Source organism: Mustela lutreola, chromosome 4 (genome assembly GCF_030435805.1).
Source record: "Mustela lutreola isolate mMusLut2 chromosome 4, mMusLut2.pri, whole genome shotgun sequence".
Lineage (NCBI taxonomy): Eukaryota > Metazoa > Chordata > Mammalia > Carnivora > Mustelidae > Mustela > Mustela lutreola.
In genome coordinates, this window is record NC_081293.1 from 84,710,271 (window position 1) to 84,735,057 (window position 24,787).

Below are 24,787 nucleotides of genomic sequence, written 5' to 3' on the forward strand. Positions count from 1 at the left end.
GTGAGGAGCTTCTTATGTTCTTTATTCTCATATTATTTAATGATATGTAATAACAACTTTGAATTTAAAATGAGTGTTAACATTGCTACTAATAAATGCTTCATGATAAGTTATGGCTAACATGAGATACTTTTTTTTCTTAACCTAGAATAAATTAGATAAAGAAAAAGACAAAGATGAAAAATACTCTCCTAAGAGCTGTAAACTTCGGCGCTTGTCAAAACCGCCTTTCCAGACAAATCCGTCTCCAGAAATGGTATCCAAACTGGATCTTACTGATGCCAAAAACTCTGATACAGCTCATATTAAATCCATAGAAATTACTTCTATCCTTAATGGACTTCAAGGTAAACATAACAAATGTCCTGTTGCGTGCAACTCTATGTTTTTAGTTGTTACAAGTCAAATTCTATAAAGCCAATTCACTGTTTTTTAATTGGACCATAATTTTGTTTTCTGTTGTTACTTGAAATAAAATCAGCTATTAATTGCTTGGAAATATTTCTATTAGTAGTAGACCTAAAGGTGTCATTAAATTTTAGTTACGATTTATTATTCACCCTACCATACTGTACTGTGGGTTTTTCAGGTACTGTCCTTCTTTGTTGCCAGTTAAAAGCATGGTTTGTCTTATGAAATATTAGTCTATATTGTTATACTGAATTTTTTTATAAAGAATACCAAACTTTGCTTATCTTGATTACATCTATTCTGATCTTTTTTATGATGGCATTATTGCTTAATACTTAAGGCAGAATGAAGCAGAACTATCAAATAATAAAAATGAGGAAGACTGGAGAGGGCATTTAATCAATTTGACTGTCAGGGAAAGGGGGAAATATGACCTGTTAAATGAAGTATGTTTCTTCATAAAAATATTTGACATTTCTCATGACTTAAGAGTTTGGATTTTTACTCATTTGGAGTAAGACAGATTGTTTTATGTCTCTTAGTTTAGATGGTTATTTACATGAACCAGTTTTATAATGCTATAAATATTCTTAAGTTCAGCCTGTAATTTTCTGATGTATCAGATACACAGATAGTATATCAAAATGCATACATATATATGTAATTTAAAGAATAATATAAATATGATCATTGGTATGTCTACCATAGTGATGAACAAACAGTATTTATTTAAAAGAATTTTGCATTTCTACCCTAGAATAATTAATATCCTGACTTTTAAAAATTTTTTTAAAAGATTTTATTTATCTGAGCGAGTGGGTGAGAGAGAGCGAGAAGAGAGAGTGAGTGCAAGCAAGGGGAGAGGCAAAGGGAGAAGGAGGAGCAGACTCTTCGCTGAGCAGGGAGCCTGATGCGGGCCTCGATCCCAGGAGCCCAGGATCATGACCCAAGTTGAAGGTGGATGCTTACCCAGCTGAGTCACCCAGGCACCCCTAATATCCTGATTTTAGTGTTATTGTTCCTTTATTTTTCTATAGAACTAAACATATATGTGTGTGTATAAAACATACATTTCTGAAGAGCATATTGTTCAGTTTTTTTTTAACTGAGTAGCAAGCATAAGCCTTGCTGTGTGAGAAAAGGTGCTGTTGCACTCAGATGAAAGCTGCCTGAGAATGTTACCTGAATAGAGTCTGTAGGCCGTATTCTTACTTCATGTTCAGCTTCTCTGAGAGTTTGCAAAATCATCTCTAAGGAAATTCAGTGTGGCAAGGTCATAGAGGCGTTCTGGGATACATTGAGGCCCTCCATGATCCGTACATTTGATGTAATTGTAGTGAATGATGAACAAGTATATGGGAGTAGGAAGCTGCTCTGTATTTTGTGATTTTAGGCCTACCAAAGCCTCTTACACCTTACCTTACACCTCTAGCTTTCAGGTGCAGGTCAGAGCAAAATGTTTCTGCTGGGTAGTCAGCTTTCGACATTCCTTTTGACTGTGTGGGGGCAAGCTAAACCTCTTTAAACTCCTTTCGACCATGTGGGGCTTGATCCCGTGTTAGTGATAGTAGTCCTTCACACTACACTGCTAGAATGGACTGGTTTCCTCCTGCATCTGGTATACGGATATCTTCCTGGGGAGATCCCATTCTACAGTTACTCACTCTTCAGAGTACTCCTTGGGATAGCTTTGTTTTGGCATCTCATGTTTTTTAACCCTCCTTGAGCATATGGAACATACTCTCTAGTAACTTTTCAAGAACAAGTGGGTGAGAAGGAGGTAAGTTTTGAGAGACTGTGTAAGTCTAAGAAAATCTGTTCTGTGCATGGTTTAGTTGGGTTGAATGTTTTTCCTTCAGTATTTTATTGGTATTATCTTCTTTTCTTCTAATGTTGTTTCTGTGAAGTCCAGAACTCTTCCAATTACTCATTCTTTCTGTGTGACTTGTTTTATTTGTTTTGTTTTGTTTTTTGCTTTTTGCTTTTTCCTATCTTTGGAATCTTGAATCTTTGTTTCTAATGTCCTAGAATTTCACAGTGATTATGGCTTATATGGATGTATTTTTATCTACTGTTTTGTGTTCTTGCTAGGCTCTTTTCATTCTAGAGACTTGTGCCTTTCTGTTCCACGTTCTTTTTTTGAATTATTTTGTTGATTATTTCGTCGTCTGCATTTACTGGTCGTGAGCGCATGTGTGTGTGGTTTTTTCCTTGGCTAGTCATTATATCAATATTGTACTTTCTGTAGTATATTCTATTATGTTTCTCTTTCTGGGGTTGGGCTGTTATTAATTATTTCATATTTTTCTTTGATTCCTTTTTTTTTTTTTAAAGATGTATTTATTTGAGAGAAGAGTGTGTGTGCAAGTACACGATCAGGGGAGGGGCAGTGCGAGAGGGAGATGGGAAGACTCCCTGTTGAGTTGGGAGTCTGATGCAGGGCTTGATCCCAGGACCCTGAGATCTGTACCTCAGCTGAAATCAAGAGTTGGACGCTTAACTGACTGAGCCAACCAGGTGCCTGTTTTCTCTGACTTAGAAATTTTCTCAACTTCAACTTATGATCCTTTTTTTTTTTTTTTTAAAGATTTTATTTATTTGTCAGAGAGAGAGAGGGAGAGAGAGCAAGCACAGGCAGACAGAATGGCAGGCAGAGGCAGAGGGAGAAGCAGGCTCCCTGCCGAGCAGGGCACCTGATGCGGAGCTCAATCCCAGGACGCTGGGATCATGACCTCAGCCGAAGGCAGCTGCTTAACCAACTGAGCCTTTTATTGACTATTAATTTACTGCTCTAATGCTTAGTGACAGCTGTAGTGCTTTTAATTTTCAAGAGCTCTTTATTTTCTATATGGTCTCGTACCATTTCTGTTCTTTTAAGATGGGTACAACATCTTATCTTTCTGTCTTTGCCCTTTCCAAAGAATGTTATTTGTGTTTGTTCTTCTTTTGCATGGGTTCTTACTTCCAATTTGTTTTTTCCTGCTTTATTGTTTTGATCTCTTCCTTATGAAGGACTTTTTCCTTGGCTGTCTTCTCCCGATTAGGAATCTTGAGCACATGATTGGGACAGATCAACTTTGAGTTTCACTGTAGGGTGTTCTGGGTGGGTCATTTTTTGGAGAGGACTACTGTCAGATCTTTAGGTCTTTTTCTTAGACTAGTTGCATTCTAAAGAGAGGAGTCTTCTAGTCTTGACTGGAGGGTAAAAGAATGGCTATCCAGTTGAGGAATAAGAAAGGGAAGAGGGGAAGTTCTTAGCATTTTTTTTTTTTTTTTTTAAGTAGACTCCACACCTAGCATGGAGCCCAACACCAGGCATCAACTTACGAGCCGGAGGTCAAGACCTGAGCTAAGATCAAGAGTTGGACACTTAACCAACTGGGCTACCCATGGGTGCCTTAGCATTTTTAGCTCCCTGACTTCACTGACTTCAGCATCACACCTATACCTATGCCTTCAATAGTTCTTAGCATTGCCTAGGCCAAGAACTCTGTCTTACCATCTTCAGAGAATAAACTTCCAGAAGAGAAGTCACCTAGCAAATGGCAGTGGGAGTGAGGATCTAGGAATGTAAATACTTTTTCTTTCAAAAATTTTATTTATTTATTTGAGAGGGAGAGAGAGAGTGAGCCGGAGAGAGAGAGAGCACACAAGCCAGGGGGAGGGCAGAGGCAGACAGAGAAGCAGACTCCTGCTGAGCAGGGAGCTTGACCATATGGGGCGTGATCCCAGGATCCCAGGATCATAACCTGAGCCTAAGGTAGAAACTTAACTGACTGAGCCACCCAGGCGCCCTAAATGCTTTTCAGATAATGTTCACCTAATGCTTCTTATTTTGGGCTTATTTTCATAGGTACATGGTATAGCTAGTTATCCCTGAGTCTCTGGCAGACTGGTTTTATTCTCAGCCCCATTCACTGCTCACTTGAGAAAAAGGTTGTCTTTCTTGGGTCTGTTTACTCTCATTCATCTGCTTTTTGGCTTGTAAATTCTGTTGCTATTGTCATTGTCCCCATTTTTGTTGCTATATTATTTCAGAAATAGTATTAACATACCATATATATGATAGATGTGTGTAATGTATAATTGTTCATATATTGATATGTTATATAAAATAAATATATATCATATATCCCCAAATAACACATATATACGATTATGATATTTTATCATTGACACTACAAACCCCATCTTTTGGGGCAGGGCTCTGTATAGTATAATGAATAAATCTTTCTGTATCAGCACATTCATACTGTGGAATAGCTGCATCATAATTTGTTTAATTAGCTCTTGATAGGGCACCTGGGTGGCCCAGTAGGGTAAGCATCTGCCTTCAGCCCAGGTCATGTTCCTGGGGTCCTGGGCTCAAGTCCCACATCCATCTCCTTGCTCAGCGGCGAGTCTCCTTCTCCCTCTTCCTCTGCTCCTCCTCACTGCTCACGCTCTCTCTCAAAATATTTTTTAAAAGTTTTTGATAAAGATATTTAGGTTATTTCAATTATTTTTCCTATTATGCATAATTCAACAGTGAGCATCACATTGGCATATTTATAACATTTCAGATACTCTTCATATTTTCCCTTTTCTGTGGTAAATTCTAGTTTATTTTAGATTTGGCTATAGCTCAAGGTCAAGACATTTCAGATTCTTTCCAATTAAAAAATGATTGTTGCTATGAATGCATGTGTATATGTATATGTAGATGTATATTTATTTTTTTATTTTTTTTTAAGATTTTATTTATTTATTTGACAGACAGAGATCACAAATAGGCAAAGAAGCAGGCAGAGAGAGAGAGAGAGGAGGAAGCAGGCTCCCTGCTGAGCAGAGAGCCCGATGTGGGGCTTGATCCCAGGACCCTGGGATCATGACCTGAGCCGAAGGCAGAGGCTTTAACCCACTGAGCCACCCAGGCACCCCTAGATGTATATTTAAGGAAAATAATGTGAGGGGCACCTGGGTGCCTTTGTCATTTAAGCATTCTGCCTTCAGCTCAGGTCATGATCCCAAGGTCCTGGGATCGAACCCTCCGTCAGACTCACTTCTTGGACTGGAGTCTGCTTTTCCCTCTGCCCCTTACCCTGTGCTCTCCCTCTCTCCCTCTCTCAAATAAATGAATAAAATTTTTTAAAAAATGGGAGACCACTCAAAAGTGTAGAACACAGACAGCTAGGAGTCTTTCCCCTTGGTGTGAAATGGGCTGGGAACAGAACAAGAGAGTGGGTGATGGTCGAAATTCTGTGGAGAAATTGAATGTCTCTATAGAGAGTACTCTTTTTTTTTTTTTTAAGTTTTATTTATTTATTTGACAGAAATGACAAGTAGGCAGAGAGGCAGGCAGAGAGAGAGGGGAAAGCTCTGCTGAGCAGAGCTCGACATGGGGCTCTATCCCAGGATCCTGAGAACGTGACCTGAGCCTTCTGAAGGCAGAGGCTTAACCCACTGAGAGACAACCAGGTGCCCATCTAGAGAGTACTCTTCCACATTTTAGTACCAGAGATCCCCTAAGTAAGCTAGATTCCTGATTAATCACCAAATGGACAGTTTTTCCGTTAATAAACTCTACCAACACAGTCGAGTTTTAGTAGGTCATCCTTCAGTGTGAGTAATCAAGGAAAGCTCCAGCATAAAAGATTGAAACTACAACAGAAGAAATGACCCTTGAGGAGAGAGGTAATGAAGGTAACAAACATAAACTATTAAATTATCTCTGGTTATTATTAATCTCAGAGAACCCATAAGCATCTATAAAACAAGAACAGTATAATGTGAAAAGGGAACAAAGAAGAAGAAAAACTTGGAAATAAAAATTGAAACTATACTTCAATAAAGCATAGTTTGGGGCGCCTGGGTGGCTCAGTGGATTAAGCCACTGCCTTCGGCTCAGGTCATGATCTCTCAGTGTCCTGGGATCGAGTCCCGCATCGGGCTCTCTGTTCAGCAGGGAGCCTGCTTCCCCCTCTGTCTCTGCCTGCCTCTCTGCCTACTTGTGATCTCTCTCTCTGTCAAATAAAATAAATAAAATTTTAAAAATAAAAAAATAAAAAAAATAAAGCATAGTTTAAATTTGAGGAAAACTTCCAGAAAGTATAAGGAAGCAGTGATGGAAATGTTAGGAGATGAGTGATATCGAGTATTATTCTAGGAATAGTGAAATTAGAGGGGAAGAAATTAACAACCACACATACCACTGTTGTTAGAGTATACTTACATGTTTATATCTTTGTTTTTTTATAATGGGGAGAGAGACACTAGCATTACTGTTAGAATCGGTCAGCCTGAGGAATCAAGAAGCCACGGAAACAGCATTTCTGGTTACGTGTAACTATAAAAAGCAATTGGTTTTAGGAAAACTGAACAAGAAAAAAACTCAGGGTTTTCTTATGAACTGTCTCACAATTATATTATTGATTTGTTGCTTTATACCTCATATCTTAGTGATTATTATTTATTATTATACATATTATATATTATATATCATGCTTGTTCTTATGTTCGCTCTCTCCTTAGTGAGTGCTGTATATATACAGTGGTGTAGTCTCCCCACCCCCCGTATACATATTAATCACTAGGGTCGTTCTGGAATAATCCTTAGGTGGGTGTAGAAATTACCGAGTAACTAAAAGAAGAAAAATCTGGAGAACTGACTGGAATATTTATTTTTATTTTTTGACGATTTTATTAATTTATTTGAGAAAATGTGTGTGTGTGAGAGAGAGCACCAGCTGGCAAGGTGGAGGTGACACAAGGGAGAGGGAGAAAGGGAAAAGCAGACTCCCTGATGAGCAGTGAGCCAAATGTGGGGCTCAATTCCCAGGATGATGACCCGAGCCTGAACTGAAGACAGATGCTTAACCAACTGTACCACCCAGGCGCCCCAGGACTTTGAATCTTTATATTGAAAGAGCCCATCAGACACCTGAAAAACCAGTGAAGAAGGAGCCATGCCCCAGTGCATTATTATGAAATTTTAAAACACCAGGAATAAAAACCACCACTTAAGATGAAAAGACAAATGACAGTAGAGTTTTTAACACTTACAAGCAAAGTACTTTCAAAATTTTGAAGGGAAATAATTTTCAACTTGGAATTCCATACCTGGTTAAACTATCCATAAAACAATGAAGTTTGAGGGTTAGGATGTATTTAGACATGTAGACAAAGAATATCTCCTCTGTGCCTTTTTCAGGAAAGTACTAGATGATGTGCTCCAACATATATGGGAAGAAACCAAGAAGGGGGAAGATGGGCATTTCACTTAACAGTGGGTCTCTGTCAAGAGAAAGCAGTGAAGGGAATTCCTAGGACGATGGCTGTTAGAGCAGACCCAGAGAGCAGCCAGCTAGATGGAGTAGAAAGTCGGCCTTTAGGACAGAGAGATTTGCTGAATAAGGAACTGGATGGAGTGCTTGACTTTACGGAGCAGTTGAAATAAATGTGAAAAGGTGCACCTGGGTGGCTCAGTTAGTTGAGCGGCTGCCTTTGGCTCGGTTCATGAACTCAGGGTCTTGGAATCGAGCCCTCTGTCAGGCTCCCTGCCCAGTGGGGAGTCTGCTTCTCCCTCTCCCTCTCCTTTTCTCATGCTGTCTCACTGCTTAGTAAATCTTTAAAAAAAGAGAAATAAATGTGAAAGGCCTACAAAAGGAAGACATAATGTAGAAAAAAGGACTTTTGGAAACTTGGAAAAATAAATGGCTCTATAAGAAAGGAGTTTATTAAGTGTGCTACTTCTGCAGTGAACCACATTTATATACATTACAAATAGCATATTTAATTAACTAAAGATAACTATATATAGAAATTATGTTGGGAAATAGGAGTAAGTTTCTTAAAGAATTTAATTATTTGACAGAGAGATCACAAGTAGGCAGAGAGGCAGGCAGAGAGAGAGGGGGGAAACAGGCTACCTACTGAGCAGAGAGCCCAGATGTGGGGCTCAATCCCTGAGATCATGACCTAAGCTGATGACAGAGGCTTAACCCACTGAGCCACCCAGACGCCTGGAAGTGGGAGTATTAATAAGAATTAATAAGAAAACATCCTCACTGTTCAGTGCAGGCTGAACTTCTAATTAAACAAATAGTTACTATTACCATCTTTTAATAATATAGTAACTGAAAAAATAGAATTGAGACTTTGTAGGCTGAGAGAGAAAGAAAAAGAGCTGTTGGTTCTCTAGTGTGAGTGTACATTTGTTTGTAGTCATAGACACGCTGCTTTGTTACCAGTTTAAAAAAATTCAGTTATACAGAAAAGTTTAAATGTTTTTAATTGTTATTATTGTGTCAGTTATTCTTTACTTTTAGGAAACTTAGCTAAAGAACATGTATAGTTTTGTAATTACAGTTCTAAATTCTGGAGTCAAATGACTTCAGTTTGGATTTCATCTCGACTTTTACTAGCTCTTTGGCTTGGCTTACCTCTCTAAATCCCAGTCTCCTAAACTATAAAATGGGATTATAATAACATGCCCCTCATAGGATTGTTGTGAAGAATCAGACAATCTGTACAAAGCATATCAAAGTGTCTGGCATGTAGCATTTTCTCAGTAAATGTTATATTAAAGTCATAGCAAAGGCAATTATTATTTTTAAAGATTTATTTATTTATTTTGAGACAGTGCATCAAGTGGTAGGGAGGGGCAGAGGGAGAGAGAAAGTCCAGCTGACTCCCTGCTGAGTGTGGAGCCCGACAACACAGGGCTTCAGCCCAGGGTCTGTGACATCATGACCTGAATCGAAACCATGGGTCGGACACTCAACTAACTGAGCCACCCAAGCCCCCTGGCAATTATTTTTTATACTTAATTGAATTCATTTACTAAAATCAATTTTTAAGAAATAAATTTAGGGGCACCTGGGTGACTCAGTTGGGTTAAGTTTCTGCTTACAGCTCAGGTCATGAACCCAGGGTTCTGGGATCAAGTCCCCCATCGGACACTCTGCTCTGCTCAGCAGGATGCCTGCTTCTCCTTCTCCTGCCTGCTCAATGCTCCCTCTATCTCTCTCACTATCTTGTCTTGCTCTCAAATAAATAAAAATAAAATCTTAAAAAAGAAGATAAAAATTCTTTTAAAATGTCACTTTTGGGTTCCTGGGTGGCTCAGTTAAGTGTCTGCCTTTGGCTCAGGTCATGATCCCAGGAATCCCACATCGGGCTCCCTGCTAGCAGGGAGCCTGCTTCTCTTCTCCCTCTCCTCCTTCTCATACTCTCTCGTTGTCTCTTTCTCTCTCTCTCATTATTTATATATATGATACATAAATTATTTATATATTATTTATTTTTATTTATTATATATTTATTAATATTATTTATTATTTATATATTATTTATTTATATGTGATATATAAATTATTTATATATCATATATATAAATAAAATCTTAAAAAATTATGTAATTATTTTTACATAAGGTATCAGTTACTTAGGCTACTTGTGTCGTTCTTTAAAACTTCGTGGAAATGCATTGTTCACAAATCTTTGAATAATCATTGCTACACTGAAAGTGAAGCCTACAATTTCATAAGAATACGGACTTGAAGTTAGAATTACCTGGATCTGGGACTGCGTTCTGACTGCGTTATTATGTGCTACTCAGAAAATTGAGAAGTTTCTTTTTTATGATCAGGTTTATTGAGGTATAACTTAGAAACAATAAAATTCACAACTTTTATGTTTATAATTTGATGTGTTTTGGCAAAAGTATATAGTAGTGTTTCTACTGTCACTGTGGACAGTGACTACTGTTTCTACTGTCACTGGGACAGTGACTGCCACTGTCCCAGTATAAAACATTACCGTCTTCGTGTGAGTATCTTCCCTCTCCCAAACTCCCATTTTCTCACCTGCAAAATGGAGATAAAACCTAGCAACCTAAGATGGCTGTAACCACAGGGGCTAATGTATAATTTGCACAGAGAAGACATGGCTAGACAAACTCATTAGTCTTTCTTCTTATTTTCTAGCTTCTGAAAGTTCTGCTGAAGACAGTGAGCAGGAGGGTGAGACAGGTGCTCAAGACCTGGATAACCGTGGCAGAGAAGACTCGAAGATTGATCATTTAACCCACACCAGAAATGATCTTCTTGCAAAAGAGGAACAGAACAGTTCATCTTTGCTAGAAGAAAACAAAATCCATGCAGATTTGGTAATATCCAAACCAGTGTCAAAATCCCCAGAAAGATTAAGAAAAGATATGGAAGGATTATCTGAAGATACTGATTATGAAGAAGAAGATGAAATCACAAAAAAGAGAAAGGATATTAAGAAGGACACCACAGAGAAATCTTCAAAGCCACAAGTCAAACGTGGTAAGAGAAGGTATTGCAACACAGAGGAGTGTTTAAAAAGTGGATCACCTGGTAAGAAGGAAGATAAGGCCAAGAACAAAGAATCGCTTTGCCTAGAAAACAGTAGTAACAGCTCTTCAGATGAAGAGGAAGAAGAAAAATCAAAAACGAAGTTGACGCCAACTAAGAAATATAACGGTTTGGAGGAAAAGAGAAAATCTCTACGGACAACTGGTTTCTATTCCGGATTTTCGGAGGTGGCAGAAAAAAGGATAAAACTTTTGAATAACTCTGACGAAAGACTTCAGAACAGCAGAGCTAAAGATCGCAAAGACGTCTGGTCAAGCATTCAGGGACAGTGGCCTAAAAAAACACTGAAGGAGCTGTTTTCAGACTCGGACACGGAGGCGGCAGCCTCCCCGCCCCATCCTGCCCCAGAAGAGGGTCCTGCAGAGGGTTCCCTGCAGCCTGTGGCGGAGGAGGAAAGTGGCTCACCCGGTGCCGAGCTCGAAACCCCGCCTCCAGCGGGCGCTGACAGTAAACCTGCCGAGGAAAAGCCAGTGGAGATCAGTGACAAAAAAGCAGAATTTCCTAGTAGTGGCAGCAATTCAGTGCTGAACACCCCACCTACCACCCCTGAGTCACCTTCCTCGGTCACTGTGACAGAAGCTGGTCGGCAGCCGTCTTCTGTGATGGTCGCAGAACCACTGGCTCCAAACCAGGAGGAGGTTCGAAGCATCAAGAGTGAAACGGACAGCACAGTCGAGGTGGAGAGCGTGGCAGGGGAGCTCCAGGACCTCCAGTCAGAAGGGAACAGCTCCCCGGCAGGCTGCGACGCGAGCGTGAGCTCCAGCAGTAGTAATCAGCCAGAGCCGGAACATCCCGACAAAGGTGAGGCGCGGCAGATGCACACCGCCTGCTTCGGAGGTTTCCCTCCTTGCATTTTCACTGGCTTCATGGTATCTCTCGTTAGAACGTGAGGTGTTGAACTTAGGTCCTTGTGTGAACATGATGAACATGAAAATTTGGAGGGTAATTTGAGTCAGTGAATAGTGAATGAGTTTAAAAGCTTGAGGATTTAATGTCCTTTGCTTGAGCTGTTACATTCCATAGTGGACCAGGACACGTGCTGGAAGTGCCCCCGTTCCAAATCCAGACCTTTCTGAAGACTCATTATACACTGGTTGACTGTACGGCATGAGCAGCTTAAATATATTTCTGTAACGTTGTTTTGTAATTGTAATGTGCAGTTTCTCACAAACATTTTGATTTATTGACAGACCCCTCCACCCTTAACCAAATACTGTATGTAGGGGTTTGGAGCAACCAACTGTCCAGGCACTGCTTTCCTCAGACAACCGTGTCAAACTGATTTTCAAGCCTGACTAACTTGTGTGAGTTTGTAAAGGAATTTGATGCTTTCTTAGATGCATAGCTTCCAGATTGAAGGACCATTGTGTATGTTAATAACCTACAGTAATACTAATTTGATTTTCCATGCAATTGTTAATTAGCATTAAATAGCATTAGGGGGGCGCCTGGGTGGCTCAGTGGGTTAGGCCACTGCCTTCGGCTCAGGTCATGATCTCAGGGTCCTGGGATCGAGTCCCGCATCGGGCTCTCTGCTCAGCGGGGAGCCTGCTTCCCTCTCTCTCTCTCTGCCTGCCTCTCTGCCTACTTGTGGTCTCTCTCTGTCAAATAAATAAATAAAATCTTTAAAAAAAATAAAATAAAATAAATAAATAAATAAATAAATAAATAAATAGCATTAGGAAGAGTTATCAGTAAGGTGTAATTAAAAAACTGTCTAGGAAGTTGCAAACAAAATAGTCAATAACCTATTCCATTTTTGACCAAGGAAGCCATGTCTTCTTGTATGCTCAAGACTGATTTTATCATTGGTAGCAGGACTAAGAAATATTTCTTGTAGCAAACATGACATAATTTTTTAATCATACTTATATCATTATATATAAAGGTGGAAATTCAAATTAGTACTTCCCAAAAGTGTTAGTGCCTTTTGATTTTGCCATGGCTATTCTTCTGTCATCATTTTTCTTATAAACCACTTCTGTGGTGTCCTCAAATGAATATAACATACGCTGACACTTGGCTTCGAAACATAGTTTTCTGGGCGCCTGGGTGGCTCAGTGGGTTAAGCCACTGCCTTCGGCTCAGGTCATGATCTCAGGGTCCTGGGATCGGGTCCCGCATCGGGCTCTCTGCTCAGCGGAGAGCCTGCTTCCTTCTCCTCTCTCTCTCTGCCTACTTGTGATCTCTCTCTGTCAAATAAATAATAAAAATCTTAAAAAAAAAAAAAAAGAAACATAGTTTTCTGTTGTAAAGATAGGATATGTATTTTCTATAACATACAGTTGTTATTGTGCTAGACTTATGTTTTTAGCTGAGCTTAAGGAGATGTGATAGAGATCAAATGAATTAATTCCAGGTTTTCTCACACAAATATTTTTTTCCTTTATCTCTTTCTTCAGCTTTACTGAGATATAATTGGTATAACATTGTCCCACAAATCTTGACTTAAAACATTCTTTTTAAAAAATAAATATTAAGTAAAAAATATAGTTGCAGTTCAGTTGGGATCTTCATTGTGTTTTCACATTCATATAGCTACATACAGTATGTGTGCCATGAAGAGATACAAGAGCTTATCTTCTGATAGACTAAGTTAGCACTGCCCTTTAGAATCTTAATCTTGACTAGGTTAAAAAACATTCAGCTTGAAGAATACTCCCAGATTTAGGGTAATAGAGACCATCTGCTCTATCAGATCAAAACATACAATATTTTTAGAATTGATCTCTCTTTAGAAATAAATTCTCTCTCTCTCTTTTAAAAGGTTTTATTTATTTATTTAACTAACAGAGATCACAAGTAGGCAGAGAGGCAGGCAGAGAAAGAAGGGGAAGCAGGCTCCCTGCCGAGCAGAGAGCCGGAGAGGGGACTTGATCCCAGGACCCTGAGATAATGACCTGACCAAAGGCAGAGGCTTAACCCTCTGAGCCACCCAGGTGCCCCTAGAAATAAATTCTTAAGCATTTATTTCGTATGGCCTCATTTTAAGAAATTTGTCTACTAATACCGGAGAATTCACATATATCAAAAGTAAAAAATGTAATTTTTACAATTTAGATTTAGGATTCCCTCCAATTAGCTTACATTAAGCTTTCTATTTCTTGCAGCTAAAAGCTTCAGAATTAATACTCTTTTAGGGAGAATTCTGGCAACTATTTTTAAGACTCTCTGCTTCAATATAGTCATCATCCTCATCACCTTCTTTATGTTTCATTTAAATTGTGATTTTAAAATAGCATTAGGAAGAGTTATCAGTAAGGTGTAATTAAAAAACTGTCTAGGAAGTTGCAAACAAAATAGTCAATAACCTATTCCATTTTTGACCAAGGAAGCCATGTCTTCTTGTATGCTCAAGACTGATTTTATCATTGGTAGCAGGACTAAGAAATATTTCTTGTAGCAAACATGACATAATTTTTTAATCATACTTATATCATGTCATTACAGTATCCGACATTGTATTGAGTAGAGATGGGACTTTCCTAATCTCTGAAGAAGTCTGGTAGACGACACATGTAATTAGAAATACACAGAAACATAGCAGATGTTGAGGACCAAGTTAATAGTATAGAAAAATGAACTGAAACTACCATTGGGAGTAGTGGTTAAGCCATGAAAGCCTGGCCATCAAGAAAGGTCTTAGTGAAGATGTAGGATGTGGGCTAGTCTTTGAAGAAAAGAGAGACATTTATGATAGTTTCCTAAGAAGAAGATGAAACGTTTCTTAGAATTACTATGCTGGATTTGTAAATGGTATATGCGTTAACCAGTGCTCTGGCAGTGAAGTTATTGTTGGAATAAATAAATTGGTAAAATAACTAAGTGTGAATTACTGCTAAAATTTATCCCATTAATATGGTATCATTTTAGGGGCGCCTGGGTGGCTCAGTGGGTTAAGCCGCTGCCTTCGGCTCAGGTCATGATCTCAGGGTCCTGGGATCGAGTCCCGCATCGGGCTCTCTGCTCAGCAGGGAGCCTGCTTCCCTCTCTCTCTCTCTGCCTGCCTCTCTGCCTACTTGTGATTTCTCTCTGTCAAATAAATAAATAAAATCTTAAAAAAAAAAAATATGGTATCATTTTAAAATTATATTAATATCATTATAAGGTATATCAATATTTTACCTTTAATTAAATCTTAATATTTATTTTGGTTTTATTGAATTTTAACAAATTTCAGTTTTTATTTTCAGCATTTACCTATTTTTGAATTACTAGACTCATAAGCTCCCGTACTAAATTGAGAACTATTTATGGTTTACACCTCATTTTTCTAAGAAGGATGTGCATACTTTATTTGCTTTTTTAAAACTCCTTTATTGTGTGCAGTAATTCAGTTCATTAATGATAATTTATTTTAAAATTACAGTAATTTATGTGAGAATTTATAAATCTCATAAAGAACATGCATAGTTTCAGAATTGTTCTATGCTTCTAAATGTGGAATTTATACCTATAAAAGCTTGATTTTATTTTGTGTTACTTAATAATTTCTTTCCCATTGTAGCCTGTACAGGTCAGAAAAGAGTGAAAGAATCTCAGGGAGGAGGAAGTTCATCAAAAAAGCAGAAACGAAGCCATAAAGCAACAGTGGTAAACAACAAAAAAAAGGGAAAAGGCAGTAAGTGTGAAACCTCTCATTATTTAAATATAAAAATAATGGCGGATATGTTTTTTCCCCCCCCTAAAGGAAAGGGTATTCAGGATATGGGATAGTTAAATATTTTGATTTTGTCTCTGCCTTCAAAAAAGTCACACAGAAGTCTTCTGATCCTAGGTAAATTCTAGGATTAAGCAGTTTGGTGTTGATATTCAGCAGTGGTATTGATTGCTGATGAATGATCAGGTAATTCTTTTTAAAATAATAGCCAATATAATATAAGCTCAACATCTTTGTTAGTTTTATGTCCCACAGTTCTTTCCACTTGCCATTATATGTGCTATATATAATTGAAAGTGTTTCAATTATATATTATTTTTATTACAGTGACATTGATTGCTTTGTAACTCTTCAAGGCAAAATGAGACTGGAAGAGAATAATCAAGATAGCTTTAGAGCTGTAATTCCAACAACTCCAGTCTATTACTTTTATCTTTGGTACTCCAAACTGTGTGTCCCAAAAGCAGCTATATACGGTACTAAAGACTTAACTTTAGTAATGGCTCTGTTTGTTGACCAACAGGAATTTATATACTGTATTTCTCCTGAGAGCTGCACATTTTATCTCTCTTTTGTAGACAAAGTGAGAAGCAGAAAATATGTAAAGAATTTTTTTTCAGGTGCCCCACACTGACCTCCTGCTGCTCTTCCAGGAGACTCCTGCCACCTCCACTGCCTGACCTTTGCTATCGGCCGGCTTGGCTGCACTTCAGTGCAGAAAAGGGTTATGCGGCCAGCTCCCCGAGCTTCTGCTGAGCCCATATGACTTCCAGGCGGTGAATATGGCGTCCCTCGGGGCCCCGGGCGGCTGTGCTCAGCAAGGCCATGAAAGCCAGGCTGAGGCAGACCACTGCATCAGAGTGGGGCCAAGCCTTGGGTGGCTTAGCTTGCCAGGGGTTCCAGAGCAGCAGTGGTGGGATTGGGAGGGGTTCACTTAAGGTGTGTGTAAAGGAGTGGTGGAGTTGCTTCATTCTCCAAGCGCCACAGTGGGAGGAGTTGCTGTGTACCTTTTCTATCTAAATGCTTTTCAGGCTTTGAGAGCCTGACTGTGCTTTTTTGGGGGGTAGCTGTTAAAGAATAAATAGTGCCACATTGATCATCAGTTACTTGGAGTAACCGACACTGAAAGTGATACTTTTGTCTTCAAGACTTTACCATTTAAATGACATTTCCTAAAAGGGCTCATCTTCAATAAGTCAGTTAATGTATTCCTATAATTTTGAGGTACAACAGTTACATTTGATTGTATTCTGTGACTATTCTGTAGCAGTTATAGTTAATTGTATTTTTCCATTTTCATCATTGGGCTTGGTAAATCAGAATAAGGAAACCATTTTCTGAGAATAATTTAGTAAAGTGGAACCAACTCATGGAATCACAGATAATACTTTGTATCCAGAAAGCGGTAATTCATGGAACTATCAATCCCATCACCTGTTCACATGGTAAACTGGCAAGGTTAACCGTTTCTGTTGGAGGACTGAGGCTTTACTCAGCAGAGGCAGATGTAACGTAGTTTTTACATAGATTCGTGAAATCTTCATACCAAATATATTTAGCAGCGTTGAACTGATGGCTTATTTTAGTTAAAAGCTATGATGTAGGAGTAACTTGAAAAAAATCATTGTACACATCAAAGTTTAGAGTTTGGAAACCCAAAGAATTTTTTATCGAATTTCATGATTTTCCATCATTGTGTCCTTATGGCCAGAGGAGTAGAAAAAATGTTATGTGAACATGATCTGTATACAACCTAAAATATTAAATTTAAATTCTTATAATGGGTCATTTAAAAAAATGCTATATAAATAGTAACATGATAGACTAAAAAGCCATTCCAGTACATAATTATGATACATTTGACAGTCTACCAGGTATAATGGAAGATTAGTTTGAATTTTTTTTTTTTTTTAAATTATTGGCAATTCAGGTAAGAAGAATTTTTTGGTTCTGGTTTTGTTTTTCTTAACTGAGATGGTACTATATTTGTATATGATGACTTTCCAGGATCTAGGCAGGGTCTATAAAGCAAGTTATTTACTTTAGTAATAAATTCATATGGTTAATTTTATATTGTTTACTAAAATCAGTGAAAATTTTTTGTTACTTTTCTGTTTACTCATGCTTTTCTTTTAATTTTTCTTTCAGCAAACAGTAGTGATAGTGAAGAACTTTCTGCTGGGGAAAGTGTAACTAAGACTCAATCAGTCAAATCAGTTTCCACCGGAATGAAGTCTCACAGTACCAAATCTCCTGCAAGGACACAGTCCCCAGGAAAATGTGGAAAGAATGGAGATAAGGATCCTGATCTCAAGGAACCCAGTAATCGATTACCCAAAGTTTACAAATGGAGTTTTCAGATGTGTAAGTGACATTTAGTAAACTAACAGTTAAGAGGAAGAATCTGCAGCCTGGTAATTCCTGAGGCTAAATTACCCTAAAAAAGAGGTTGTAACCAAACTTGACACATCATAACCAATTGCAGTAGTAAAGAGCTTACGTGGATCTTGATTGGAATGAACAAGTTCCTAAAAGAAAAATTTCAAGGCAATTCAGGCAAATACCAACATTAACTAGATACTTATGATAGGATGTTAGAAATTTGCTTTAAAATAATCTCTCTTGGGGGTGGGAGTCGATGAGGTGTAAATGAGACAAGATTTGCCATGAATTGCTAGTCACTGAAGCCAGATAATGGTATGTGGGACTACATTATTATTCTGCATACTTTTGTTTATATGAAAGATCTCCATAATTAAAAACTTTTTGAAAAAGATTACCCCAGAGTTTCTCACATACAGAGATATTCTTAGGAATTTGAAAACTGCTTTTTAGGGCTTTTAAAAATTTTCCTACAATTTAAAAGTTAAACATTAAAAAAAGTTATACATACTCATAAAAATCTAAAAAGAGGACAAAAGGGGGCCAGAAGAGAAAAATTTACCTGCAGACCGGACATTCAGAACTTTATTATGATTTCAATATTTTGTTGTCTTTCTAGTTTTATTTCTAAGTATGATTTTTAGTGATCTATTGTGGTGATACTGTATATGAATATGGAACTTTTAGCATACTTGTTTAGGTCCTAAGGTTTACAATTCTACACACTCATTCTTTCAACAGGTAAACCATGCATGTATTATGTACCAGGCATATATAGACATGGATTTTCCTTTCCTTTCTTTTCTTTTCTTTTCTTTGTTTTTAAGATTTTTTAAAAAAGATTATTTATTTGAGAGAGAGTGAGAAGAGAACATGAGAAGGGGAGAAGGTCAGAGGGACAAGCAGACTCCCTGTGGAGCTGGGAGCCCAATACGGGACTCTATCCCGGGACTCCAGGATCACGACCTGAGCTGAAGGCAGTGGCTTAACCAACTGAGTCACCCAGGCGCTCCCCCCCTGCCTTTTTAAAAGATTTTTAAGTAATGTCTACACCCATCGTGGGGCTTGAAACCCATTACCCGAGATCAAGAATCACTTGCTCAACTGGCTGAGCCAGCCAGGCGTCCTTATATAGGCATGGCTTTTTATGTTGTTTTACGCTAGGAAGAAAAAAAATCTCAGAAAACAAATACCCACAAGCCTTATTTTGTAGTTTATTTGATATTTTTCTACAACCATACTATATGTTTTCTATGATTTTTTCTATGATTTTGTTCAAAAATACATAATGATGAAAGTTTTAAATTCACAGCGGACCTGGAAAATATGACAAGTGCTGAACGTATCACAATTCTTCAAGAAAAACTTCAGGAAATCAGAAAACATTATCTGTCATTAAAATCTGAAGTAGCTTCCATTGATCGGAGGAGAAAGCGTTTAAAGAAGAAAGAGAGAGAAAGTAAGTGTTGGTCTTACTTAAACAAGCAGTTTCTGACTGCAGTTAGACTTATGTGTGTGTATTTCTGTGTATCTTTGGGCAGGTTCTTTAATTGCTCTGCATTATTTTCCTCATCTATAAAATGGAAAAAGTTATTTAAAGAGAAAAAATTATCTTAAATCACAGTGTTCAATTTCGTGGAGTTTATAATCTGCCTTAAAACAAAACAAAACAATAAAAAACCCAAATGAGATTTCAGATCATGAACAGCACTGGGGAGATATTAATGTTAAGGGAGGGATTGGGTGGGTTGTGTTAGATTACCAATGGTCAAGACCTTTTTATTGAGACCTTAATGACCAGAGAAAGTGAGAGAAGTTAAATCTGAGGGTAAAGAGGTTCTCTTGGTCTACCAGGACTACCATTACAAAGTACCACAGACTGGGGTCTTAAACAACAGGAAATGTATTGCTATCTCCAAATACTGTCACACTGGAAGTTAGGGCTTCAACATAGAAATTTGGAGAGACACAATTCATTCTGTGAAAGAATCCTATATTACCTAAGATACAGCAGATTATTTCCTAAGGTAGAGATTCTTAAACTTGGAATTGTTGACATTTTGGGCCAGATAATTCTTTGCTGTGGGGACTGTTTCGTGCACTTTGGGATGGGTTTAGCAGCATCCCTGGCCTCCACCTACTGGACGCCAGTAGTCCACAGTCATGACAGCCAATGTCTCCAGACGTTTTTCAGATATCCTCTAGAGGGCAAAATCACTCCAGATAGAGAAGAGCTGTTCTAAGGTGGGAACACACTTGGTGCTTTTCAGGAGCAGAAAGAAAACCACTGCGGTGAAAGTGGTAGAGACACAAGTTAGGTAGGCAGAAGCCAAATCATGTGGGGCCTGGTAGGCAAGGGTGAAGGGTTTCGATTTTATTCTAAGTGAGATGGACAGCTATTTGAAAGTTTGTTGTTTTTTTAAAAAAATATTTTATTTATTTGACAGAGAGAGATCACAAGTAGGCAGAGAGGCAGGCGGGGGTAGGGGAGGAGCAGGCTTCCCGCCGAGCAGAGAGCCCAACTCAGGGCTTGATCCCAGGACCCCCAGACCACAACCTGAGCTGAAGGCAGAGGCTTAACCTACTGAGCCACCCAGGTGCCCCATATTTGAAAGTTTTAAACAGGGAAACAACATGCTCTGTAGTTTTTGAAAGCAGACTCGAAAGGGGCAGTGGTGGGGGTGCCTGGGTGGCTCAGTGGGTTAAAGCCTCTGCCTTTGGCTTAGGTCATGATCTAAGTGTCCTGGGATCGAGCCCCGCATCGGGTTCTCTGCTCAGCGGGGAGCCTGCTTCCCTCCCCTCTCTCTGCCTGCATCTCTGCCTAGTTGTTATCTCTGTCTGTCAAATAAATAAATAAAGTCTTAAAAAAAAACAATAAAGGGGCAGCGGTAAAGGCAAGCTGTATTGGTTAGGGATCCCACTGCAGTGGCTTCAGGGGGCAAGTGACAGTACCCTGGACTGGATGCTTGCAGGAGAGATGGAGAGTGGTCAGTGCTGGGTTGACAGTGCTTGCTGATGGATTCGGTGCAGGTGGAGGAGAAAGGAAGTGAGATGACTTGTAGGTTTTTTCAGCTGGAACACAAGGCTTACTTGCTGCTGACATTGGAAATGAGGAAGACCTAGAAAAGATGTGGGCTCCCCAGTGTGGGTTGGGGAACACAGAAAGGATCAGACATTTCGTTTTCACCATGTTGCCTTATTATTATTATTATTATTTTTTAGATTTTTTTTTATTTGAGAGTGAGAGAGAGTATGAGTAGGGCGAATGGCAGAAGGAGAGGGACAAGCAGATTCCCTGCTGAGTGCAGTGCTCAACAAAGGGCTCAGATCCCAGGACCCTGAGATCATAGTCTAAGCTGAAGTCAGGCTTAACTGATTGAGCCACCTAGGCGCCCCTTTGCCATGTCCCTTTTTTTTTTTTTTTAAAGATTTTACTTATTTATTTGACATTCAGATCACAAGCAGGCAGAGAGAGAGGAAGGGAAGCAAGCTCCCCACTGAGCAGAGAGCCCGATGCATGGCTCTATCCCAGGATCCTGAGATCATGATCTGAGCCGAAGGTGGAGGTTTAACCCACTGAGCCACCCAGGTGCCCCTCCCATGTCACTTTTTGAAATGCCCTTAAGGCATCCAAGTGGAGATGTCAGGTAGATGGTGGCATGTGTAAGTGTGTAGCTGAGGGGAGAACACAGGACTAGAGAGATCATTTTTAAGTCATAAGCATAGCTATAGCACAGTAGTTACTGCAGATGGTTTATTAACTCCCAGTACTTGAGGCCATCACCTAGTAAAGAAATTAGGGTACAAACGAAGGAAAGCAGAGGCAAGTCCACTTTTAGTAGTAGGACTGAGAGGGAGAAGAGCAAACTAGTAAGACTTTGAGGAGCAGCCTTGAATGAAGAAAACCAGGAGGAGCTGGCCAGGAGTTGAGGAAGTGAAGAGTTGTCATCTTGTCTGAAAGGCCAGTGAAGTGACTAGTGACTGGTCAATGTTGGAATCACCAGTGACCTTTTCAAGAGCATTTACTGTGGGCTTTGGAGATGGAGAATCTGGATTAAAGCTGATTTAGCAGAAGATGGAGTAGGGAGGTGAGGAGGTAGAGATGGTGACCCTAGGAGAAAGGGAACCCTAGGAAAATGTCACATTTTGTAGTTTTGTAGCAAATTCAAAAAGGGGACATTAAAAGTGGGGGGATGGGACAAGCTTACGATTTTCTTCCCTAACTCTCCTCTTTTTCCACTGTTCCCATTCTCTGAAGCACTTTGATTTTCATTTTCCTTTTCTTTAGATGAATATTCTTTCTTTTCTCCTTTGCTGTTGCGATAAGTCCTGTAACTCTCTCCGTCTTTTGTCTAGGCTTTTTTTTTTTTTAAAGATTTTTTATTTATTTATTTGACTGAGAGAGATGACAAGCAGGCAGAGAGGCAGGCAGAGAGAGAGGAGGAAGCAGGCTCCCTGCTGAGCAGAGAGCCTGATGCAGGGCTGGATCCCAGGACCCTGGGATCATGACCTGAGCTGAAGGCAACGGCCCAACCCACTGAGCCACCCAGGCGCCCCTAGGCTTTTTAATTTGTGTGCTGGCTGAAAGTCTGGGTTATGGAGCAATTTGAAAAGAAATTAAATGTTAATATATAGGAAGTATTTACAGAAACATTGTCAAAGGAAGGGGATCAGGGTTCTCTGAGATCTATAACTGTCTAAAAATAATAAAAATCAATTATAATAAACATACTATTTAAAGGCTTATGCTAGAGCTCCTTACCCTTAAGTCGTCTAATCCTTTTTAGAATTTTTATTTATTTATTTTTTTTAAGATTTTATTTATTTATTTATTTGACAGGTAGAGATCACAAGTACACAGAGAGGCAGGCAGAGAGAGGGGGAAGCAGGCTCCCCGCTGAGCAGAGAGCCCGATGTGGGGCTTGATCCCAGGACCCTGGGATCATGACCCGAGCCAAAGGCAGAGGCTTTAACCCACTGAGCCATCCAGGTGCCCCTAGAATGTTTTTTATGTAGTAAGATTTCTATTCAGAAACTGCTCCTCTAACATATGTGGTCACCGTAGATTCTCTATAACAAGTGGTTCTGATAAATGAATCCTTTCTCTGGGGAGTTAGTTCTAAAAGTCAATTCCTAATACTATTAACATATCAGTAGGAAGGGGCCGCTGGGTGGTTCAGTTGGTTAAACATGTGGCTTCAGCTCAGGTTATGACCCCAGGGTCCTAGGATCATACCTCCACCTTGGGGATGGGATAATGGGACCTAACTGAGGTTCTCTGCTCAGTGTAGAGCCTGCTTCTGCCTCTCCCTGTGACCCTCTCACCCCACCCCATGCTCATGCTTTCTCTCTCATGCTCTTTCTGAAATAAATAAAATACTAGTAGGAAAATGACTATCCTAGTTATCAAAGAAAAGCAAGCCAAATATGATACTATTCCTAGCCAAAAAAAGAAAAAAAAGTATAACTGGAACCATTGGTAGGAAAATATACTGAAATTCATACACATTGCTGTAGGCATTGGCACAATTATTTTGGAAAACAATTTGACTCTCTATTTGGAGAACTAGCTAAATCCAGTTCTGAGAATAGGTCTGAAGGAAAAATAGTAACCATAAAGAAGTTTGTGGTTATATTTATAATAACAGATAGAAATTATTTAAATTGGGATACATTACATTGAAGAAAAAGTAGACATTTAAATTTTTATTTAAAATGCCCAAAATTGGGGTGCCTGGATGGCTGTCAGTTAAGCATCTTCCTTTGGCTCAGGTCCTGATCTCTGGGTCCTGGGATCCAATCTGGCATCTGGGTTTCTGCCTAGCAGGGAGTTGCTTCTCTCTCTCTCTCTTTCTCTCTCTCCCTCTACCCCTCTGCATTGATTGTTCTGTCTCAAATAAATAAATAAAATCTTCTAAAAAAATAAAAAAGAAAAAGAAAAAGAGGTAGATTTGTGTATGTTCAAGTATGGAACAATCTCCTAAGATAAAGTGTTCAAAAAAAAATCAAGAGTCAAACACTGTACTATGATGCTTCCACTTGTTTTTTTAAAGTAGGATTGTAGCTACACATGCTTAATTTACATATCATATCTCTAGCTTCTGGAGATAACATTCTTCCAGAACAGGGCTAGGAAACATTTTCTGTAGAGGCAGATGATAAATATTTTGGGCTTTGTTGGCCAAGTGGTCTCTTCAGAACAACTTGACCCTGTCATTGTAGTTGGAAAATTTACCATAGGCAAGATGTAAATACATGGGCATGACTGTGTTCCAATAAATTTTTCTTAACAAAAGCAGGTGGGCTAGATTTGTCCTGGGGGCAGTAATTTGCCAGCCACTGTTCTAGAGTTTTTTAAAGACTATGAAGCAACTGATAACAATGGGGAAGGAAATTTGGAGGGTTTAGGAGGGTTTTTGATGAGAAGGTTTGCTTTTCTACCTTATATTCCTGTACTGAAGGATTTCTTTTACCTTGTGCTTGTATTCCTTAAAAACATGTTTGTTTTTTTTTTTAAATACTGATTGATAACAAAGAGAATTTCCCTGAGGAAAATAACAAATGTGTTATTTGCTTTGTAAATGAAGTTAAGGAAAATGCAGAATCAATTAGCCTCCCTTTCTCATCACCATTTAAATTCCTAAGAAACTCCCAACACTGGAAGATGCAGGAATTAGGAGGAAGGAAGCGATTTTTGGGTGGGTTACAGATTTTTCCTACTGGATTCAGAGTTCTTTTTGACATTTGTTTCTGTTGTTACAGAAAGTCGATTCTTAGTTTTATTTCCATGTCTTAGTAGACTGGGCCCATGATTTTTTTCTAATTGATCCCTGATCTGCCCTTTTTCATTAACTGTAGTTGGCATGGTCTAGCTACTTCAGATTCACTAATTTTTCCTTTCTTTACATATGGTATTGTGACATTTACACTGCTCCTGTTGTCAGCTAAATGGTTT

General features: G+C 38.9%; 1 protein-coding gene across 6 annotated transcripts in view; it reads left to right on the forward strand.

Annotated features, from left to right (window-relative positions):
* The window catches only part of ARID4B (AT-rich interaction domain 4B), a 148,377-nt gene that overhangs the window by 121,713 nt on the left and 1,877 nt on the right, over positions 1-24,787 (forward strand). For 4 of the 6 annotated variants that reach the window (XM_059170409.1, XM_059170411.1, XM_059170406.1 and 1 more), the window contains 5 exons: positions 149-347; positions 10,377-11,591; positions 15,298-15,411; positions 17,599-17,814; positions 19,145-19,291. In XM_059170409.1, the coding sequence (XP_059026392.1) occupies positions 149-347; positions 10,377-11,591; positions 15,298-15,411; positions 17,599-17,814; positions 19,145-19,291 (1,891 nt within the window). Of the gene's footprint in view, positions 1-148; positions 348-10,376; positions 11,592-15,297; positions 15,412-16,070; positions 16,227-17,598; positions 17,815-19,144; positions 19,292-24,787 lie in introns of those variants that run through there. The other 2 variants (XR_009352696.1, XM_059170408.1) reach the window with 2 other exon arrangements.